General features: G+C 47.4%; 7 protein-coding genes across 7 annotated transcripts; 6 read left to right on the top strand and 1 right to left on the bottom strand.

Annotated features, from left to right (window-relative positions):
- Positions 1 to 5,631: 5,631 nt before the first annotated feature.
- ANOM_008322 (uncharacterized protein) lies at positions 5,632 to 6,241 on the top strand (the record flags this gene model as incomplete). The annotated part of the gene is made up of 2 exons (XM_015553578.1): positions 5,632 to 5,753; positions 5,809 to 6,241. 2 exons carry the CDS (start codon positions 5,632 to 5,634, stop codon positions 6,239 to 6,241), a joined length of 555 nt encoding a protein of 184 aa, XP_015405253.1.
- A 1,283-nt stretch (positions 6,242 to 7,524) lies between these two features.
- ANOM_008321 (uncharacterized protein) lies at positions 7,525 to 7,971 on the top strand (the record flags this gene model as incomplete). Its single annotated transcript, XM_015553577.1, has 2 exons — positions 7,525 to 7,866; positions 7,918 to 7,971. 2 exons carry the CDS (start codon positions 7,525 to 7,527, stop codon positions 7,969 to 7,971), a joined length of 396 nt encoding a protein of 131 aa, XP_015405256.1.
- A 502-nt stretch (positions 7,972 to 8,473) lies between these two features.
- Positions 8,474 to 9,352, bottom strand: ANOM_008320 (oxygenase MpaB family protein; the record flags this gene model as incomplete). The annotated part of the gene is made up of 1 exon (XM_015553576.1): positions 8,474 to 9,352. One exon carries the CDS (start codon positions 9,350 to 9,352, stop codon positions 8,474 to 8,476), a length of 879 nt encoding a protein of 292 aa, XP_015405255.1.
- Positions 9,353 to 10,076: 724 nt separating this feature from the next.
- Positions 10,077 to 11,541, top strand: ANOM_008319 (DUF3712 domain-containing protein; the record flags this gene model as incomplete). The annotated part of the gene is made up of 6 exons (XM_015553575.1): positions 10,077 to 10,207; positions 10,288 to 10,320; positions 10,373 to 10,794; positions 10,845 to 10,969; positions 11,018 to 11,265; positions 11,352 to 11,541. The coding sequence occupies 6 exons, from the start codon at positions 10,077 to 10,079 to the stop codon at positions 11,539 to 11,541; spliced, it is 1,149 nt and encodes a 382-aa protein (XP_015405243.1).
- A 2,792-nt stretch (positions 11,542 to 14,333) lies between these two features.
- Positions 14,334 to 14,790, top strand: ANOM_008318 (CVNH domain-containing protein; the record flags this gene model as incomplete). Its single annotated transcript, XM_015553574.1, has 2 exons — positions 14,334 to 14,499; positions 14,555 to 14,790. Coding segments are annotated over 2 exons (402 nt in total), but the record flags the coding sequence as incomplete, so codon positions are not given.
- A 2,430-nt stretch (positions 14,791 to 17,220) lies between these two features.
- On the top strand, positions 17,221 to 18,792 carry ANOM_008317 (uncharacterized protein; the record flags this gene model as incomplete). Its single annotated transcript, XM_015553573.1, has 1 exon — positions 17,221 to 18,792. One exon carries the CDS (start codon positions 17,221 to 17,223, stop codon positions 18,790 to 18,792), a length of 1,572 nt encoding a protein of 523 aa, XP_015405245.1.
- Positions 18,793 to 20,937: 2,145 nt separating this feature from the next.
- Positions 20,938 to 22,426, top strand: ANOM_008316 (uncharacterized protein; the record flags this gene model as incomplete). Its single annotated transcript, XM_015553572.1, has 6 exons — positions 20,938 to 21,047; positions 21,088 to 21,214; positions 21,294 to 21,668; positions 21,719 to 21,958; positions 22,006 to 22,189; positions 22,245 to 22,426. The coding sequence occupies 6 exons, from the start codon at positions 20,938 to 20,940 to the stop codon at positions 22,424 to 22,426; spliced, it is 1,218 nt and encodes a 405-aa protein (XP_015405246.1).
- Between the last annotated feature and the right edge of the window lie 703 nt (positions 22,427 to 23,129).

The raw sequence follows: 23,129 nt of genomic DNA, 5'->3' as shown, positions 1-23,129 counted from the left end.
ATCATCACCATCTAATTTACGCGGATATTCTGCTTGAGTCTCCCAGTCCCTTCAGTTATTATTGGCATTCTGCTACTAGTTTCCAGTGCGTAATTATGAGGCAGGACAACGTTTTCGCTAGGCCTAAAATTGTGTCTGTATATAGCTACCCTACCTGCTACCCTCTAGTGATAATCCCAGGCATTGACTGGGAGTATTATGTAGGCACGCCCTCCAGTTTGACCTTTTCATCAGAGAGCCGATGGGATGCTTAATAAAAGAAGAGGAAGAACGTCAGATAGTAGAGGCCGCACCAGAATGGAGTCTATCTTCGAACTGGATTATGCAATGACTCATTCCTTGGATATAAAGTAAGCCACCCTATCTTCCGTCAACTAATTCTCCCGGCTTCATCTAATTAATAACCTATCTATCTCGCTACTTTCTTTGCTAGGGAACAGTCTTCTTTATTATTATGTTATGTATGCCCTCCTGAACGATAGTATGCCGATCCTAATTCTTATAAGCATGGGTTTCTGTCGCTTTATTCTGCCTCTATTATCCCTTTTGCCTTTAATACGAGTCCTAGGAACCTATTAACGCTTACATTGCATCTGGCACATGTTACAGAGATGCCACGCATTCATAGTAGTACACCCTCCTTCGTCGACGAAGTTTTCTTAACCCAATCCGAGAGCGGAATCAGCGAGGTATATATGCCCTCCACTACCCAAAAATGTTTAGGATATAGTGTAGGCAAAGCAAGCAAGGCACACGATGGAAGCCTCATGCTAGCTAAAAGTCTTAAAACTTTCCCTCAATTCTCGTCCATTTTTGATATGCTAACAATAATTTACGAACCGGTCCCTAGCTACAGAATCACCTCTGGCATCCTCGAAGAACACACCATGGCCATTTCCAGACTTTCAGGTGCCCAAACCAAGCATCTCCTCTTCACGAGACATCTCCCTAGCATGCAAATATCTTTAACTCACACCGTTGTCGGCCTGATAACCTATCTTCGATTATGGAATATGACAGCACTCTAGAGTATGTGAAGGCAGCTCTCCCCTGACCGGACCAAACACCCCGGCTTACTGGGCTTTCTTTGTGCTAGCATACGTACTGACCTAACTCGCTGTCGTCCGAGAATAGTGCGGGTCCGGCTCAGTGATCGCTGCTCACTGGGCATCTGTTTGCCGCAGGGTTCATTAGTTGTCAGCGTCCCCTTGTTCTGCCTGGCTTATCCCCCTCAACTAGTTGACCTGGCTAGTGTCGTAACACCCATCGATTATTTCGGGGCTGGATACTATTTCTTGCGTCTCTCGCTCATGGTAAATTCACCGATAATTATTCCCCATTATTAATCGAGGATACATTAGAGAATAAGGCGACAATGGGATAGAAGGTCATGGAGATGTGCCCATCGATGCATGAGCACAATTCTGTGATATATGCTATTCCTCTCAGCTATTCTCATAGACCCGCCCATCTTGGTCTTCAAATTATATTGGGATACGGTTCACTCCAGCGGCCAATTATGCCTTGTTGTGGTGCTACCACTTTTTCACATCGGCCTACCAATCCCACAAGGAGTCTCATAATTCACTCTTTAACACATCATGAAAAGTCAGCTGGTCGTTGGCCAACTAACCCGGGCACCAGTGACTGGGGTTGGACCGAGCATTCTAAAAAAGGACCGTGTGTTTATAGAATAGCCATTGAGAATTCAAATTATCTGGGTTGCTTAGTTCCTCACGAATGCAAATACATCTTGTTAGCGCTCAAGCCCCGTAAGAAGTCTTTAGATACTGCAATAGAGAATTTAATTCATAATGAAGAAGACTAATCCCGATCTAGGCCCTTCACATTTTAGATATCTAAAATTTATTGCTTTACCGTTTCTACTAACCACTCCTGTATTGGTGGCGTCAACTGTCACTGTTGCCTTTGTTACCTGAAAGCACTGGTTGGCTCTAGAATGAAGCAGAGAATGACTGTACATTTCAAACAAAGCCTTCGTGAATATGGCATGTGCCGAGATAATAGTGACTCATCAACTGTCAGATAAGGTATAAATTAATCCTTCTCAACAGCTCTGAGACACATTCCACATGTCGTTCCTTCGTTCACCACATCTATCTTTTCTTCTTTTCCTTCTTTTCTCTCAGTCCCTCCTTTACATTTCCAATCGTTACTACTGTTCTTTGTTTAATGACCTCCACACCACATAAGACGACTATGTTAATACATGCGATGTGTCATCTCGAGCCCACAACCGGACAGGCACATACGATGTCTATACTCCCTTACACTTCGATGCACCAGACAGCCTATTCTTGTGAGTGAATGAGGTAGACATGCCACTTCTTACGAGCTGAGAGTCCCAGAACAGCATTCTCCTCTACTTATATATATATATATTCTCCGACAGTCGATGGACAACTGAGTCTAGGAAAACCCAACGAGAAGCCGGTCTATGGACAAAGCATTGAACTCAAGCCATACTGCGGTCAATCTTCTCGAACGAGGAAAGGCCCACTCACTCCCATCAGGGCCTGTTGTCCAAGGACAGGACCCTGCGATAATTCGCTACGCTTCTACACCGCATATACCCACATAGATCCTGAGGAATCAAAGGGTGTCTATCAACTTTCTTTCATTCTTTTGATGACACCCTGGTGTGGAACAGGTCAGGCTGTCGCGGCATCGTTGACTCTCCAACGTCATTCCTCGCAATCAATAGGTTGTTCAGATAGGATAGAAGGACAAGGCGATGTCGCCTGACTTAGGCTGTTGCTCATTCCTTCCTCTAGGAAAATCTTCTCCCACAATGGGTAAAGTCCTCAGAGCGACTTTCTTGCACAACGCATACGATGTTCGACTCAAAGCCAAGGAGTCTGTTGTTGTCCCCGCTGAATAGCGGAATTCTGGGATACATTGCTTCGTCCGTTGAGCGAAAGGCATCATGTGGTGGGGTCGTGGAATATATAATACCGACGAGGACAGACTTTCCACTACTGTTTCTCTTACTCACAAATTTGGCAGCCAGAAGGATTGGCCTTGCCATCATTTTGCCAACCTTTGACACGAACCCGCAGGAGAGTTACTCCGCAAAGCGCACACTCACACCTCGATGCCCTCCTGGCACTATGGCAAAATACACAGTCTTCGGTATTCATAGTCAGTATATGACGTGAAGGGGCTGTTTCACAGAACGCATCGCCCGTCATTGCCAGCGGCGAACAGCGACAGCTTTCAAGTCCCATCCGACATGACAACACCGTTAATTCATACGCCCAGGGTAAATGGAACGATTCCTCCAGTGAGCTGGGTCTCGCAATATTTGCAATTCCGTCAACCGGCACAAATAATAGAGGAGCACGATAAAGTGCCCGGCTGAGTTTTACTTATGGCCCAAGATCAAGAAATCCATACCACAGCTGATCATGGGCTCCTGGGTCATCAAGAGTTTAAAGTGAAAAGATTGGAGCTAGACGCTGCTAATCTAATATACTGTTCTATGGCCCCCTGTGCGATGTTGGGCTACGACACACCGGCACAGACGCTAAGCTTATCTGCGAAAATGGCAGACTTTCGAAACCCAGAAGCACTATATAGCTCGATTATCAACAGTTCACGTCTTTGCTATGGTACTTTTCACTAGCTGCATCGAGGAAGTTAATGGATATTGCAGAGAAGGCGTGGTCACAGGCAGAAGGCCTCCTGACATTGTTTATCTTGAGCTGCAGCTCTTCAAGGACTCGGGCGAGTGCGAGCGACATTGAAGCTTACCTATATATACAGCTTCATATCAGGTGCGATGCCATGGATGCTTTGTTCGAACTTTATTCCATTGTTTATATATATCGTCCCATGGAGTACGCTGAGATCGGGACTTAAATGAATCGCGGCACGATCCGACTTCTACGACAATGCCGTCGGTTCCTCTTTGATGGAAAAAGTGGTTAACTGTGCATGCGATACCGACTCATTTCTCATCCAAGGTGAAACAGCACTCGGGCGTCCCAGAGAGTATCGTACATGTGAACCTGTCTATATATACAGATACGGTCTCTGGAACATCCGGGGGGCACGACAGATAGAGTATTTTGCTCGAATCATCCTCGCCCTGCTACTTCTGTAGCCCTCTTGAAGACCCATATTTGTCCTATCGCGTGATCTTCGAGCCGTAAACCTCTTATTTCTCAATATCCCGTTGATTTATAATCCGGGTGCCTGTGTCGTATGACCACGGTTGTCAACATCGGTGCAACCATCCTAGATTTCCTGATGTGGTTCTAACTGGGGTGATACAAGCTGAATGTGCTACGGTGCCTGGTAGAAGACTGACTCTCGCTCTTGCGAAGCACCGTAATCTTCAGTTTAAGGCGTGTTGACAATTGAAAACCGCTGGCATGATTTTGCTGGCACTCTATCTTATCCCCACCTAACAATATATATCCTTGAAAACATCACCACTATCATGCCTATTGGGATGCGCGAGGGCGTTGGCAAATGGTCATTCTTGGATTATGAATCCCCTGGCACCTCAGGCGGAACTGGGATCTATCCATTTCCAGGACAGAGCAACCAACCCAGCTCCTCCTTTGATTCCAAATCCTCTTATAATGGAATACCCTCTCAACCCCTCTTTGCCTCGTGTTTTAATTCTACTTAAACAAATGCTTTTTTCATAGCCAGTTATGATACAAAACTATTTAGGATTCAAAAGCGACGCAAATCTAAAAGTCCATTAGCGTATATTGTGTAAGATGGTAAGAGAGAATCCATACGTGGACTTCGGTGACTATAAGTAATCGGACCAGCCGACGATCACCATTTTATGCATTATAGCGACCAGAAGCTCTCGGGCCGCGGAAGTTAACTAGAGCTGGGTTCAAGCAATATCTGCTGTAAATCGGATCTTTGTTTTCTAACTAGCGCATCGATTCACGCAAGTAGCTTCGACAACCTCTTCTTAGTTTTCTTTTGCCTTTGAGAGCTTCTGTAGATCTGTTAGCTCTAGTTTTCTATCGCTGGCTTGGTCAAGTGGATTGGGTTTACTCTACCTTGACTTTCGGATCGAAGCCGGAACGTCCTTTGTTGCATCTGCTGCATATTCAAACCACATGTAGAACACTAAGAAAGGGAAAAAGTCCATTTCGCATGAGAATAACAGTTCAAACGATCGCATAGCTACTCTATAGGTCACAAAGACCTCTTTTTAAATGAAACAAAAAGAAGGCATCACCTCCAACAGCCCAAAAAGCAGGCACACCCTACACATACAAAACCCCAACACTCCAGTGTGTAACAGAATCAGAGACTAACAGTTGGTTCACTACTGGGGATGAAACCAAGGACACCGAAAAATAGGACCACAGTGTGGATTCCAGACCTTGGTAGCGTCGGGGCGAAAGTTAGGACATTACTCGGCTCAACGACGATCATTCAGACAGACAACTAGTAACTCTCCACACCCGGATCTCGGGTACGAGGTAACTTTTCGCATAAGAATTACTAGTATTTCTCCGCCCTGCTAGGCACATGAAAGGCCCGGTTCACTATTTAACTTTCCCCAATCGCCCATCGTCTCAGCGCATCGTATTCCCCGTCTCAGTCCTCTGTCTATCAAACCAGATCGCAAAAATGAAGTTCGTCTGGTTGCTCGCTGCCCTTTCTGCTACGGTGCTGGCTGCACCGGAAAAGCGCAACGACGCTGCTCCCACGGCGACTGATAACGTCAATTGGTCTTCGCTTGGCCAAGCCCTGTATGTCTTGCAGTTTGGTGGTGTCTACGAGAGATGGTGTACTGACAAAAGATAGGAAATCGATTTCGTTTACGATGCCGACAGGGTCTGCCAACCTGGATAACATTTCTCCGCCTCCACGCTCCCTTATCCCGGAGATCGTGAAGAATGTGCCCCCCTCGGCGCTGGCTCAGTTGGTGGTTCCTGCTCAGCGCAGCTCCCTCGCCAGCGAGATCCAGGCCGGGCACACCCCCTCCTGGTACAATGCGCTCCCCAGTGACATCAAGAGCTACATGGCCCAGGTAAAGAAGGAAATGTCCGACGGGGCGTTGACAGCTACGACGGGCAAGTACGCCCCTGCAAAGGCTACGGCCGAGAGCACGAAGGACGGTGGCGCATCGTCCACCACATCGTCAGGAATGGGCGCAGCAAGAGCGCAGCCGACGGGCGGGTTGGTGCTGGGTGGAATGGGGGCCCTGGGGGTGCTCGGTGTAGCATTGGCGCTGTGATCGACATGAACTTATGACCGAAGTGAGATGATAAGCTATGGAAATGACGAATGTTTTGGGTCTCTACACAGTAGTTCAATTGCAACCCTGGCGGTGGCGTTTGTGGTCCCTGTACCTAGTGTCGTATTAGATTAATTGACCCCAGTGGAATACGACAGACTGGCTGCAAGCACAGACCGAACAAGCTTCGGGTGGGGGTACGGAGTGGGCACATTAATCTGTTCGGCTGGTGTACCTGATACTTAGTACTAGGAGGCTATACGCCGAGTAGTAATGATCATATGAAAGCGGATATCGACGCCGAACGGGCCTGTTTGATCGGGTACCACTACCCCATACTATTTGATTTGGGGGGTCTGCTAAAATTAGCTGGGGTTGTAGGTTTCGATTGGACTCCACCGTTGACACAAATCGATATATCGAATCTCAATGCAACGGTGGTTGAGGGCATTCACCACCAAGATTGAGGATCGATCAGGGTTCAGGGTTGGATCAAAGCATCACATGTACCTCTCGGCCCGAGGGCGAAAGAGGAAAGCGTCGCGATGCTGTATAAATTGTCGGCTCTGATTGGGCGGATTGAGGGGTATTCCCCGAAGTGATCGACAGTTGCAGCAGTTAGCGAAGCCCTAAACCCATGCGGGGTCGTCTGGAGTCTCCAGCTCTTGGCCGACCCCGAATGACTCTATCGTCAAATCCTGGCGAAGATTAATTCGGATACTGATTTGGTAGCGAAGGAGGGGTATAGCAGCCATTGACTCATATCGCCCGATGCAGAGGCAAATTCACATGGACGGTGTTTTCGTGCCGTAGGAGTTGGGATCATCCCAACGGGTATAACCTACTTGAGCCTCGGGTCGAACCAGAAAGTGGGCATCCACGCGAAACGATGAACAAAGTAAAAGGCAATCGACGATCTCAAAGTCCAGACCGAGATTGGAGAACAACTAACACCTGTCGAATCAAAGACTCGATCCAGCCGTGTGTTGCATTTGCCATCCAGGCATGGACACACTTTTAGGTCGCATATCCTCCCGGTCTTGACTTTATTATGGGTCAACAGCTGGAAATTTGGGACATGGTAGATTAAGGTGCAGGCGGGGTTGCCTTTGTTTCGTATTCATAGAAACAAAAAGCAAGTTTCCTGGGCTCCATAGCTACATATAAGTTTGCACCACCGCAGTAGTCGGTGATCTTTTCCACAGATCAACATCTCTCTTCCAGATCTCATACACTCCAGAAGTCATTCGTTCAGACCCTGAATATCATTCTACAAGCACAAAATGCGTTTTTTCAAGTACATTGTTTTCGCGGCCCCCCTCGCCCTGGCTACTCCCAGGCCGAACCCGGTAGCAGCCCCTATGCCAGATGGTGGTCTGCTCTCGGAGCTGCCTGCGATCCTCGACGGGGTCAAAGAACTCTTGAGCACAGAGACGATCAATGACCTTCAAACTATCGTCAAGGGCGGCGCCGTCCTTCTGGGCGGAGACACTCCCAAGAACCTGCAGAAACTTCTGTCCAGCGGCAACATCGATAAACTGCAGGCTATCGTTGACAATGCCGATAATCTTTTGACTCCTAAGTTCGTCAACGAGACTACAGTTCTGATTGACGCTGCGTCACCGGTAAGCTATTCGCCAACCCCATGACTATGAGTGAATATTAATGATTTTCAGCTCGTGGATAATATCTCGAAGCTGTTGGCTGGACTCCTCGGATCCTTGATTTAACGATATTACGAAATCAGCGCTTTGATGCCTAGACGGTTATCAAGGGCTTTCTGTTCTCATGCAAGTGGCGTCTGACATGCCTAGATGGATGCCTGGACCACTGTTCTTATTCCTTTTATCTTGTTCATATAGCGGTCTAGATACATGAAATGGTCCCTTTCCTTTTCTTCCTCGGCTTCCTTTCTTTGTTCGTAAAAAGATAAGAATAAAAATAAAAATAGCCTAGGCCTAGTTTCGTATCCCTGTAATGTGCCGCGGATAGTCCATTCCGGACTTATCTCTCAAATTAAATCGACAGGGATTTCAACAGCAAAACAAGACTTTTAGCGCATTATTAATCCGGACGTTAGTTAACTATATTAACTAGATCCTAACCACGTGCATGGCAGAGATTTTCATCCTAGTTTGTCTCTTTAATCTCATTCAGATAATTCCACGAGCTCGCTGGGATGACATGGGTGCACGCCCTACGCCAAAAGATAAGACAGAAAGTACCAATTATCTACACGACATTCATATGCTTTCGTAATTCTTGCAAATAATAGCGCAGTGGATATCCTCGTGTAGACGTCGGTAGTGCAGGGTACACAGCCACCGAGAATCCCATGGTGGTCCGATACAGGCCCCGAGTACTAAATGTCGACTTAAGCCCGTAAGCCTCTCTAATGCGCGGTGGCAACATCTCAATCGTAAGGACCCGCAAAAACGGTTTCATAAACGAGACCCAGCGGGGATAATCGTTGCGGTGGAGAAGGTCCTGGGCAAACTTGTGTGCGTCTGCGGTGACGGTCAACTGCTCGATCTGGTCGTCCCAGTACTTCCAGAATGCCTGTCGGTTCTCCGGCCAAGTACCCGAGGGTAGGCCCATGGCGTGGATAAGGACTGTAAACTCTGCGTAAGCCTTCTCGGCCGTGGTGTAGTTGACGAGGCCGTAGACACGCTGGTAGAAATCGGTGGCGGTCGCGTAGAGCGTCGCTGCGACCCAGAGCTGGGTCGGCCGGTGGGAGGAGAAGCTTTCACTCCCGCGAAGAGGCGGTTGGCCTTGGTTGATGAGGTCCAACAGGGTCTTCTTTTCTTCTCGCGTGCCGAACACCAGGCAGGCGATGTAGCTGAGATTCGCCTGGAGGGCGTCACTTAGCTCTGTCGCCAGGTTACTGCTGTGGCCATTGCTGGCATTATGGGTATCACTAGTTCGATTTCGGATTCCGGGGAAAGCGGCCTGGAGTAGCAGAGCGGATCCTGATCCAGCAAATAAAATGCCTTCTTGCAGGATCTGGGGGAGAATTTCCAGTTGATCGAGGGCCTCGAGACGACTCGAATCAGACGCGACCGACGGTGTCTGGGAAATCTGGTCTGGGGATTTCTTCTCATCGAACGACATGATGGCTGTACGTTTGATGGAGAGTAAAGGGGGAGGTGTGGCTTTTTCTTGTCGACGATCGTGGGATTTGTACGGGCTATCGCGGGTGTTTGGGCGATGGATGACTTAGGGTTACAGGATCACCGACGACTCCTTGACCACCACACACATGCGTCTGAAGTGCGACTACCTCGCCTCCACCGGCTGGTCATACATCACCTTGTCTATCTTTGCATTTTATCGTCAACCAGGCCCCAGTGACGTTCTTGTTTTACTCAATTTCCCCGCATCTTAAAGGGGCAATACCTCCGTACCAAGGTTTAACGCGTCTGGAGCCGGTGGATCCACCACCTGTCCCGAAGCTTAGGGACCCTGCTAACAACCGCGGTTTCTCAATAGTTCGTGCCGATCCTCATCCAACTTCCGCATGTGAACTCGTGTGTCTAAAATGAGGTGGTCGTCATTGGCCCCAACGCGCCGCTCACTGCGATCGACAGCGTCGCATGGTCGATCCATGCGGAGAGACAATACTGTGTACCAAGGTCAAAATCGGGTTCACTCCGGAATCTACCCCTTGGCGTTCGAACCCCGGAGGCGAAAAATATTAGGACAACACCTCGGAACGTTAATCTACTCCGTGTCCATATATTAAATCATACACACGCCTCGACCCTTATATTTTCACCCCCCCGACAAGTTCGACGTGTCCACCCTTGCTCCCCGTGGACAGCAACTGGGCATAGCCATGGAAGAGAAGCAACACTACCTCGGCTCCAAAGCTGCCAAATACGCCCTGGGCGTCCATCGTGGGCCTCTCCCCCAAGACGATGGCGACGGCTGCACAATCGAGCATGTCGAGACGGCAAACACCATCTCGTTGGAGAAAAGGGAGAAGACAAGAGCCGAGCGAGCACGTCGCCATTGGGCCCGATTTTGGTGTTGCTACATTTTTGGAGCATTATCTTCCTGGCCGTGTTCTTGCCCATATTGTAGGTGCTCCACTTTCGTCCAACTACGTTTCAGATTGACTAATTTTTGCAGCTTCGTTGTCATTATCCCCGCTATTGCCCAAAGAGTGGTCGACAATTCGTCGCTCGTCGTCACAGAGACGAGCGTCATGCAGCCGCGGCCGGATTCGATCATGCTTAGCTTGAAGACCGCTCTGAAGCTGCCCATCGGCGTTCCTGTGCGCATCGACCCCATAGCGATCAGTCTCTTCAACCGTAAGACAAAGGGCAACGGGACCTGGGCCAAGGTCTACCTCGACGGCGCTACGATCTCGGGGAATACCACCCTGGCAGTCAAAGATCAATTCACCCCGTTGAATGTAGAGCAATGGAAAGAATACGTCCACAGCGTGGTCTTCGAGAAAAACGCCCCGCTATCGCTCAACGGCAAAACCACCGCATATCTCGGCAAGCTGAAGAATCACATCACCATGGATAAGGACGTGAAGCAAAACAGTATGTTCACGATGGCCCATACTCGACGAATAAACTAACCAACGTTTCAGCCCTGGATTCGTTCGCTGGCTTCGCTATCGCAGACCCTCAGCTCCTTCTTCCTCCGAGGGAGGATGGGACCAACCTAATTGCCAACGCCACCTTGCCCAACCCTTCGGTCATGACCTTGGAAATCGTACGTTACATCCACGGAAAATCAACAGAGATTTACTAACTGAAATAGGGGACAACAGTCCTCGATCTCAAAAGTGGAGACCTCGTCATCGGCAACGCAACCATCGACAACCTTGTCCTCAAACCAGGCAACCACTCTTCCCCCGTCCACGGCATCATGGACCTCAAGGTCTTACTCAAGAACCTCGTACCGATCCTGCAGACCCAGGCCAGCTCCATCAAGAACGGCTACCTCACTCTCGACACCGTCGGAAAATCCGTCGTCTACGACGCGTCGAGGTCCCCTACTACACCGAAGTAATGAGAAACCTAACCATGACGGCGCAAGTGCCTCTCGCTGGCCTGATCACGAACACGCTACGCGGCCTGCTCCACGACGGCAGCGGAAACAACATTTTCTCCAATCTCACCAATAACTCGGACTCTAGTGGCGGTGGCGGCGGTTTGCTCGGTCTCCTCGGGGGTTCCGACAAGAGCCTGAGTAATCTGTTGACCGGTCGCGCTGTGGATGAGATCTTGAATAATCCCGAGAAGCGCTCATCTATTATTAATGTCTTAGAGGGGTTCCTATAGACGATGATTTTCATGACGCACCCGGTCGTCCTTAATGTATATGGACGTAGCTGCGATACTGAGTGGCGTTTTGGTTTTAGATATGACTTGATTTATGATGATAACCCTATTGCGATGTGCTTAGCTTAGTTAATGATATCCTGATTACGATGGTTTAAATGTCCCATATACCCATTACATAACTTATACTCAATACTATTAATCAGTTGGTCTAATTAGAATCAATCACGAAAATTCTTCTCCAGCAGTAAACTTGCGTATATCCACAGTCCTACACAGATTCTTCCATCGTGGTTTCCGGGCTTTCCGGTGCGTACCTCCCGGTCAATATATTAGGTGCTATCTCCGTTCCTAGAACAGTAATACTAGAAGTATCACAAGCTATTGGAACCCACGTTACATCGTCTTCACTGGGAACTAGATTCTAAAAATACATCGTCCGGCTTGTCACCCACAACGGACTACCCGCCAACCTTCTACCAAACCTGCCAATTTGCTTACTTGAAATACAATTCGAAGCGATGAAGATGGCCCAACACAAAGTGCAACAGTGGCATCAGCAACGTTCTTGACTTACAAGTTTAAGAAAAGCCCCATGCACTCCCTAACTAATGCAACACCTCGTGCCATTTCCCACACAAAAATGCTTGGGTTATTGCTTAATCGGTGGAGATTTTCATTGGGAACGTTTGAAGTGGGGCTCTTTGACCAACGAAAAATGCACACCCACCTGTCTGTGGATTGAGTACCAAAAAAAGCCCTAAGCGCCCCTTTCTTGCGGGGCCAACTAGGTAAGCAACTCTGGTGATCTTAGGTAGTACGTATCCGTTTGCTTAACGGTTCCATAAGGGGGGCTGGGTTTTACGAAATTTTGGTATCCACTGGTCGGTGGAGGCTTTGGGCGCTGAGTTCAACGGCGACCGTTTGAGAATTAGTTTGGCTGGTTGCTTTGAGATCTTCCCTTACCCTGTTCCTTGGTGTGCTTCAGATCTTAGTGGAGTATTGGCATGGCATGATCCCAATAGTTGTGGAGGATACTAGGCGGTAGCGTGGTACGATTTAGCGCATAGATTGCTCGACGTGCAGTTCTTATGTCACTTAGAAAACATGCAGGTGTTGTCAGAGATGAACCCCAGGATCACATCGTTTCCAGAAATAAAACAAGAGAAAAGAGTCATTAGCTCATCATCATGCACAATATGTGAATTGTACTGCTGGCCTTTATATCTCCATAGCATGTACCAGCTCTTAGGTGGTCTTATTGGATATTTCCCTCGATATGGCAACTCTGTTGTGACATCAAGCTCGTCAATATGGTTGCCCCCTTTTTGCTACAAAAGATACAACGCGCGTGGCTGTACGTTCTCTGTAATTCAATTGCAGTTTATTCTATGGGTTCATTCCTCGTAACCAATAATAAGAATTCCGTTATGATCTGTTACTGAGCGATGCCAGTCCTTATGAGTCAATATATATAGAGTTTCCACAGATTTAAGAGATTATTTAATTTGAATGAGAATCCAAAAGTATGCCCATATCAAGCTACCCTACAGAAACGACAGTGTTGCAAGATGTATATTGGTAATGGCTGTTGCAGTGTCTAGGTGCTGCCAGAGCATACCACAGTCTCGAATATCCCCTGGCTCTGTATAATTCAAGACTTCTGCAACACCGGCACGAGATGAGAGAAAATAAACCAGCTGCTCATAGCACCCTAGCCAATGAAAGCGATTATTTACACTATGGCTGCGGTGGTTTGCTGTATGGAAAATTACGTTGCCCATCCAATAGCCCGCTGAGACTCGACGAGGGATAATGTTTCCGTCTCGTCCAGCGGCCACTCAGATAAGTCTTGGATGTACTGGCACCTCACGATGTTTGTTTACGTTCACGTTGGGAAAGACACCTGGGTGTTTGTATGAAGCATTCTTACTGTTAAGTTCAGCAAAGGTAAGATCTATATAATCAGCATCATCTGTAGTACTCCTGTCTTTTGAGCTATTTCTTAGTATTTCGAATGAGTCCCAAAGAGATTCTTTGCATGGCTGATTTGACCCGTTCAAATGGAATCAGCCTATCTTATCTAGATACACTTTTGTTCTTTTCTTTTTTTTAGAGGCTTATTGAAGTAAACCATCTCACGGTGAACCAACGACTTGTGTAACTCAAGCTGGGGTTTAGTTCTCGGCAGCTTAACTAGGTGCATATAAACCCAGAACATCCCGATTAATACAAGATGCCAAGATCGATCGCTCCACATAGATCTAAGAGACTGCAGTAGCTGCATGCCAATCAGAAATGATTTGGACGTGGGGTAGACATGCTGTTGGGCCTTAGCGGTGTTCGGTGGCGAGCTGAACCCAGATCTACAAATACAAGGACTTGCCCCGCCGGAGATGGACATACGGAATGATGGTATGCTATGAATACAGTATTCTTTCTTTCTTTTTGTCTTTTTATGCTAAGTGTCCAAAGATGAGAGTTGAACTACGCCCAACTCATAGCAAACACTCCTTGTGGACATCCTGATCAAGCAGCGCCTGCCGTATAGTGGGAGTAGAGACAGTCGGTGAGGCTGTCTACTAGTACTACTAGTATTGGCACACATATAGCCAATCAACAATACAGAAAGAGCACGCGATCGACATGGACCACGCAACTGCCAGATGACCCCTCCGAACAGTGGCTGACTCACCTCAAGGTATAAATAAGTCGTGGGTTCCTTGCCTTGGCTACTTGGACACTTTCCCCTATGGTCGTGCTCGAAGATTATAACTCTAAATACACACACAATGAGCGACAGACCATTTAACGAAACTGCCCGAAACCTCCAACTTGACGAATTTGTCAATGAGGATGATCCTTGTATCCTACGTGGCGAGCTCCAAAATGACGACGGCGAATGGATCCCGGCAGAAATCAATCTGAATGAAGTCTTTTCAGCTTATGATAGTTCCGGTACTGCGATCTTCCTGAAATATCTATTCCCTTCTTTTCTGACTGTAGCAAACAGCCCGGCTTGAGTGGGGCGGGAAAGACTTCTCTCTAATCGCTGTTCAGGTCATTTTGAATCTGCGCGTGATTCCGATAGATGGTAAACTAGAGGAAAGGCCCATGCTGGACGTGATATTAGAGGATGAGCAGCAAGGAGAGGTCGAGGCGTGCGTAGACTTGAGCGAGGGAATCATAAACAATAATGGTCAATTTGAGTACCAGTTGGACAGGGTATCTGAGAGAGAAGTGAGGGCTTGGTGAGCTCTTCTGTATCTTCATTGGATTACCTGAATCGTTGAATGAGCTCATTACAATGTTTCTGGCTGGGAGGAAGATATGAGGGATAACACTGAAAACGTATGGTTGGTTCAACCGCGATATGTCCAAGTGCACTTAACGTAAGACCATTTCTATGTAGTAGATGCATATAGGATGCCCTATGAGCCCTAGGCCTGCCATTGCAATATAACCTTGTCTCAGTATCACCTGAATATCACTAGCAATCGGACTCCTCTTCGTCCTTTTCATCATCCATAAGGTCCCAATCCATTTCCTCAAACTGCTCATCGCGAAGACGTTCTTGGATAGAGGGAGTGGTGTTGCCTAGGGCAATTGCAACCCGCTATATTGTATATTGGTACAAATCAATCAACTGAAACCAGTGGCTGAGTTGAGATGTACGCGCACATACTTTGGGTTTATCTCAAGCTCCATACAGACAAGGTCTTGCTTCATATCCCAGCTGTCTTCTGTTCGCGTATACCCAGTTTGCATTGATGCTTTCACCTCGTCATGTTGTCTCGCCTCCGCATACATGCATATTGGTTTAATTATTTGTTGGTGTTTTTCAATCCAGTATTCTCTTTTGGCAGCAGACTTTATAAGTTAATACAGAGAGGTGGGACCGAGGGTGCGAGCTTGGCACTTGCTAACTCCTCTTTCCTGATCAGTCATTTTCTACTCACTATCCATGTAATATACTATGTTTGCTCGAGTCCCGAGCAACGGCATGAGTTCTTTAGATCTCTGCAAGGAACTGGGATTTCGTGTTATTGGATGTGTACAGTTTCATCTGCGGATCCACTAGAGCTTGCATCGCTCGGTGAACTCCCTAAAGGATGTTCCACTCCGATGACAATATAGCCCCAACTGGCCAGCACCTCCTGAAACACCGTGTACAGGCCCGCTGGTGATCCCAGACCCGGCGAGAAAACGATCACCGGGAGAGACCTGTGGGGAGAAAGGAACGGGCACACTACATCAGCATCTTTGAACGAGTTAGTTCGTACCCAATCAAAGGCGCCTTCCGGCAGTGTATAGGTTTGCTCGAGTTGTCGTGCTGTTTTTGATGGGATATACAAGGCTCGTGTTACTGTATTCGCGTGCAAGGTGGGATACCGAAAATGTAGTATGACATGCTCAGGGATTTCTTTATCTGCCTCATCGTCGACTTCTATTCTTGCAGAACCGACTGCAAATGGTCCCGGGGGGGTTGGCAAGGTCAGAGACATATTGGCAACCTCAGTGGAGGCAGGAGGGAGAGGGAGTAGCAGAGCTAGAAGACCGGGCCACCAGAGAATAGATTGGATTCTCGAAGCTAGGAGCCGCATTCCTGACTCGACTTAAATGAATTCTGTGTGTGTTTAGGAGTTGAAGCGGCAAGGGAGTAGGAATCGTGCACGGTCTGTAGTGAGCCCGGTGCTATTTGAACTCCATAGCCCCTGGGGAGCAATGATAAATCGAGAAGAACAAGCATCTCCCAGGGGCCCGCAAAAAAGGGTGGCGTTTGTACAACATTCCGATCCTGGAAGCAAGGGATGTGACCGCTTTCACAGATTCTCTATACAGAGAGGACCAGTATTTCAATAATTCACGTTCACGGGCCACTCTATCCCGCGTCGCTGCAGTCTTCCAGGGATAGTTTTCTTTCTCTCTCTCATAAAAGAGAATTCCCTCCTTCCACCCTGTTTGTTTGATGGAGATGAATTGACTTACTAAGTAACAAAAATGGTGGTAGTTATGGAAAGTGGTTAAAATAGCCACTGAGCCGATGCCTGCTTGTCGTTTTAGGACTAGTGCGAGGCTCATGACTGAAGCGCTGGCTAGACCCGCGTCTCGGGTCATCCATCTCTAATTCCTCACTGGCTTGCTTCATTTTCGTGGCCTCGACATTGACATTTCTGGTACTTGGGATATGTAGAACTGTGGACTGCTTCTCAAATTATCCTAAACGATCATCGAAACCCCAGCTGAAGCACCAAAGCAAGCACCCTCGGAGTTGAGGTACGCCGGCGCAAAAAAAAGGAGATACATACCAGGGACTTGTGACAGGAAATTTTATACCTTATGATCAAATCGACACTAAAGCATATTCTGTATTGATAGCTCCGACGCAAAGGTTTCGAGGACATGCGGGACTCCTTCGCATACTACCCCACTGTCGGCTGGATAGCCAGGGTCAAGTCGCGGACAGGGTGCTGGATCTGCAAGTATCGCGGTACCCCGTCCTTTTATGAACGCATATTAAATACCGCTGATGGCTGATGGTTTTTTGATTGGTCCCATGGCAGGATCCGCAAAGTCAAGTGTGATGAAGCGAAACCGTACTGTAGACGTTGCCAGAGCACCGGTCGGAAATGCTTATACAAACTAGACGGGGGAAGTGAGCGCGTCGCAGAATCACCGATGCCGTCAATAAGGCACACGCAGCCATCTTCAGACCTGATCACTCATGCGTTGCGTGAGAGAAGGGCCTTTGCGTATTACTGCCATCAGGCGGGACCGGCGATAGCGGGCGGCTTTGGCAACCAGTTCTGGATGAGTGTCGTCCTCAAGGCCTGCCGATCGGAGCCAGCGGTTTGGGACGGGATTATTACCATCGGGTTGCTGTATGAAAATCTAGATCCATTTCTCGGACCTCCCATGGTCGTCGAAGCCTGGCCATCCGTTAACATACCCAAGGAAGCCTTGGCCTGGTACTCGCGCTCGGTAGAAAACACTCGATCCAGAATCGCACAAAACAAGGCCAATATAGATGTGGCGCTTATCACATGTGTACTATATATCTGTGCTGAGATGCTCCAGGGTGATGTGGCAAAAGCCATTCGACTATATGAGCAAGCTGTGCGGCTGATTCTAACTTGGCGGCGACAGGCTTCCATGACGTCACGAACCGTATTCATGGTAGAGGACATATTGCCGCTGCTTGTTCGTCTAGGTGCAGTTGTTCTGATAATCGCTGGATGCTCACCAGAAGGGTTGCCTCAACTTCTAGCTATATCTAGCAACAACTCCAAGTTCTCATCCCTGGAAGACGCCCAGACAGCGCTCCTGAAGCTGACCATAGAGACCTTTGGCCTCAGGGATGTGGCCCTCCGACATCAGCGTCCTTCCAACGACCGCGTTGGGACCATGTTTGATTTGACCGTACAACAGCGGTCTTTGATGTATCGACTAGGAGAGTGGGACAGTGCTTTCGCCTATCTCACAAGTGCGGAAGGACAGCCGTTTACTGACTTCCCATATCGTGGGGCAGTAGGAGTACTCCTGGCCTTTCGTGCTGTCACGTCTATCACTATTTGCACATGCCTTTCGCAGGAGGAGATAGTGTATGACAAGCATATAGATCAGTTTCGACTGATTGTCGAGCATGCAGCAGCTGCAATACATGCATCTGCGGCTCAGAATCACACGCAGCCGCAGTTTACGTTTGAACCAGATATCGGCCCGCCGTTGTTTTTCACGGCCGTGAGATGCCGAGACACAGCACTGCGATGGAAGGCGTTGACTCTACTTCGACAAGCACCAAAGGTTCAAAGCTTATTCAAGAGTATGTCGTGGGCGACACTTGCCGAAATAATCATCCGGCTCGAAGAAAATCATTCACCGAGAGTAAGAGAAGGGCCGACATCTAACCTTACATGCACTGTGATTGCAGGAAAGGAAAGTCGTAGTGACCGTTTGCCCAGGGATGAAGATGGATATCTGGATAATCCGCAGGGAACCGTATCCAGCGCAAATGAGTCGGTTGAGGCCGGCGGCCATTTTTCGGATGAATTGTCGATAAACGGAAGTCACTGCATCCCGGAAGAGTATCGTGTGCATGAATTCGGCGTGTCTCAAGCAAATGGAACCGCACCTTTTGACTTAGCCTCGCGAACGCTCAGCCCCTTTGTCCTAAGAGTCACACGCAATCAGCGTGATCCAGTTACTGGAAACTTTGAGCTGGTAGAATGCTTCCTGCCTATGAGTTACTAGCGTAATAAGTAAGCTGAAGTGTCGAATTACTTGCCGCGAACTGTATTGTATGTTTAACATGAACGGAAAAAAGAGAAAAATGACCAATATCCTTCGGAGTGCCTTATCAGCTCCATATGTGAAGTAGTCCTAGAAGCCAGGGCAGAGGCAAGGAACCGTCGTTCCAAATCAAAACATGAATCAAAGGTGCTGGATTGGTTCCAAGCGGCTCCCGCGTCATTTTTCGAACGACACAGAGCGTTAGGTCATTTCTTAACCCAATGTGTGAACAACCGAACGCAAATGACTGATACAGAGAATTTACACTAATAAATAGTGGTAGTTCCCATTCAATAATATACAAATTACACCTATTGGGAAGGAATCGAAAGTCTGCGGGCTCTCGTCGACCTGTCTCTACGCTTTACGGCATTAACCTGAAAAGTTATTGCTATTAGGCATTTGCGTATAGGGCTCAAATTCCCTAAACTGCTCGTACTTTTATCATGGTGATCTTGTCTAAACTCCGTGCAAGCCTCGATGCCCAACATACAGAACAAGAGCCTTGAACCCACAATTGACACCCTGTCCAGGGGTGAGACTGTATGACAAGTTTGAGACTATTCATCTAATAAAGAGAAGAGTTGTTACGGTCAGGACTCGCGAGTTAACGTTGCCAAATGTATGCCGTAGACCAGACATGGGCTGGGATAAGGTAGATCTTACAGTATAATGGCCCATCGTGCGTGCACCGCAACGACAGTGGCACTGAAGGCTGGATTGCAGCTAGGGGTGCGCCTGGTGTTCATCGAAGAATTGGGTTTGGTTCGTGTATTCTCTACACATGCTAGTAGGCATGATGTATAATTGCTTACTGGCATATGGTCTGCGTCGCGCCTGTTTAAGTTCAGAATGTGGTCCCAGAAAGGGCAGAAAGACATTGTGAGTTGCAGAGGCACTGGACGAGGACCATACCATTGGTGACAGAACTTGTCAAGCGCCCATGAAGGGGTAATGCTGGTCTTATCGCAATACATCTCGAAACGTCTGTCTACTAAGTTGAATACTAGGGATTAAGGCCAGATAATCATATCCTGAGTCTCAACGCATTGTCCAAAAGCTCCCTGTTACTACTTACGGCATGCTTTTCAACCACAGCGCATGGACGGATCTATACTGTATCAACGCCTTTGTTTTTATAAGGGATTTGTACTAGAATGTGGTACCGGAAAGATTCAGAATACGAAATAATCCTCGTTGAAAAGACGGAAGGAGGTCAAGGGTCTGATATGAGGTTTCTGGGATAGGGCAGTATGATCCAAAGACACATCACTGCAAACCAAAAATAGTATATTTGAAGGCTTATAGGAACTAGAGAAATAAAGGTTTATGTGATCTTAGCATTACCTGATCAGCAATCCATGAAACTATCTTGAAAATCAACTAAGGGCCCACTGCCGATCGATGAAGCGAAGGAACAACCGAAGGAATAAGTAAGGTATTAAGTTTGTATGATCAACAAGGATCAAAATGTCAAGGAGAAAGGAGATACGGTCTCTAGCCTATTGGGTAGGCTTGCCACTCTCATCATACACTGTAAATGAGATCGCATTTGGCGCGTAGAACAGTAAGATAGAACCATTGGGAGAATCATGTCTCATTATCCTGGCTAGACAGGTTTCTAGAAATTTTACGCTGAAAGAAATTGACCTTTCTTAAGACACCAACTCTACAAGTGGGGACAAATGACGGCCACCAAAGAGCATTACTGACCCAGAGGTATCGAGCCAGAGTGGATTGTAACTATAACCGGTGTTATATTGTCATAGTCAGCTAATTAACGTTATCTAGCCCGTAACTGAGAGGAGCATCAGTGCTCTGATTCGGTCCGTGCGATTGATTAATCTTGATAGAACCCTGGGCAGCCATGCATGTTCTACTGGAGCTAGCCTAGAGGCATCCCTGTACCTGGTCGAATACTGAGAATATGAGGGGTATGTTTAGGAGGCCCTCCTACAATGGAAAGTTGGGCAGATCAAATGTTACAAATCTTACACAGACCGGCGTGCGGCCACTGGTATAATTTTGACTAAGCCTCTCTCTTAAGCAAATTTTCCAGAGCTGTTCGAGAGCATAGAGCAATCCTTAGTTACGACTACCGCTACGATGGTGTTCACTACTTCTCCTACAGTGCAGTCCCTGCCCTTCCCTCCGGATAGTATTCCTATCAGTGACCTGATATTCGACGATAAATATGGACGGTGTCTCGTGGAGAAGTCTCCTAGTCCTTTTTATTTGCGGACTCACTGGCAACAGTTACTCATTCAAGGAGTATGAGCAGCGAGTCGATCTTCTATCCCGCGGCTTGTCAAAGGATATCGGCTGGCAGCCGAATCAAGGTACTGAGCTACACAAAGTCATTGCAATTTTTAGCGTCAACACGGTCAGTAGAATTCTCGAATTCCAGCTCCCAAAATTGCTTGTAGGAGGCAGGGTTCACTGCTAACCAGCTCTCATCTTAGATTGACTTTGTTGCAGTGACTCTGGCTACGCAGCGTCTTGGAAGAGCTAGTCTTCTGATCCATCCGACGAGTACGGCGACTGAGTTAGAAAGCCATCTTAAAGCCAGTGGCTGTAAGGTTATCTTCACTTGTGCTCCACTGTTACCGACTTGCCTAGAGGCTTCTAAGAAGCTAGATGTGCCTCTGTCCAGCATTTATCTGCTAGAACTTCCTGTCCCAGCGGCGGTACCCAACGTGGATCACTTCAAAACAGTCAATCAGCTCATAAAATTCGGATCTGACCAACCAATGCGGGAAAGAGCAACATGGACGGAACACCAAGGGAAGTCTCGATTAGCCTTCCTATGTTCTTCTAGCGGCACATCGGGATTCCAAGTTTGTGATATGAAAACACCCAAGCGGACAGAAACTATTATGCTTCTTAGAAACTGGTGAAAGTCTCTCACTACAATGTCGTTTCCAATATTCTCCAAACCGCAACGTTTGAACTTGGCGCAGCCAACCGGGACAAATCTTTGGGTCTTCTACCTTTTAGCCATAGCTTTGCACTAGTTACTGCCCTTATCCAAGTATATCGGGGAGATACTATTGTTATCCTCCCTAAGTTTGATATGCAGCAGATGTTGGCAGCCACAAAGCAATATCAGCTGAATCGACTGTATCTGGTATGGTGCGCTTCCGACTTGCTTAGGGCACAGTTTAATACGTGCAGGTTCCTCCGATCTTAGTTGGATTGTTGAAATATTCGACCCGACTCGGCGTCAAAGAGCTGTCAGCTCTTAAATCTCACCTCGAGTCCGTGAAGTCGGTTGTCATTGGGGCCGCCCCCTTTGACGTCGCCACCGCAAAGCAGCTTTCCGTCATCTTCCCCGATTGGGAAATATTGCAAGGCTATGGTAAGGTTTGCTACTTAATCAATTCTCTTATAGTACTCTACCTGACGCCTAAAAGGCCTCACAGAAGCATCTGTTGTAGTATCATATACCAGATCCGGTAATGTCTATCTAGGCTCCTCGGGTATGCTTCTTCCTCTCGTTCAGGCCCGTCTGATAGAGAAGACTGGAACGGAGGTCACAGCATACGGAACTCCAGGGGAGCTTGTTATTCAATCCCCTAGCATTGTCCTTGGTTAATCTACAGAAGGTTAAAAAGCTTCGGGAGGAGTATCGGGAAAAGGCTCCTAATTACATTCTTATGCAATCATATAAACGGAATACTAAAGCGCTCGATGATTTCAATCGAATTGCTCTAGCCTGGGTATGTTTGCTCGGCCAGCAAGCCAAGATCGATGCGAAGATTACAATTCTGAGTTACCGTATAAGGTTCGTATGAGTGCTCTTATATGGTGGTGTCAGGATCAACAACAAAAAACATTGGCCAAGCCTGTCATATATGGCGATTGATGTCTTATCATTTCCAGCAATGAGCGATGAACCAAAACGAGTTTTCTCAGGAGTCCGTCGTACAATCTCATGGAAAAGGACTAAACTATAAGCTAAAAACATTGAGAGGATAGAATGTTAAAAAAATAAAAAGACTAGCAGGAGATTGGGATTGCAGAGAAGAGATACTAGTTTAATTAGATTTTGTTGTCATCGAAGTCCTTAACTGTAAGGCCAAGAAACTATCGATGTCAAGCTTGCTCTGGTTGTCTATAGAAACAGCCCTTTAGACCCAATAGAACAATTGAATGGCATAGATTACAGTTTATCGCTACAAGTCTGCCTGTTACCAACTCTTTTCTGAAGCCAAAATACTCCAACCCGCATTGATGACCCACCAGATGGCATATGGACTGCAACCATAAAAGTTTGGCAAAAAAAAAAAAAAAAAAAA

The sequence above is a fragment of the Aspergillus nomiae genome (genome assembly GCF_001204775.2).
Source record: "Aspergillus nomiae NRRL 13137 chromosome Unknown contig00214, whole genome shotgun sequence".
Lineage (NCBI taxonomy): Eukaryota > Fungi > Ascomycota > Eurotiomycetes > Eurotiales > Aspergillaceae > Aspergillus > Aspergillus nomiae.
This window is presented reverse-complemented; position numbering and strand designations above follow the sequence as displayed.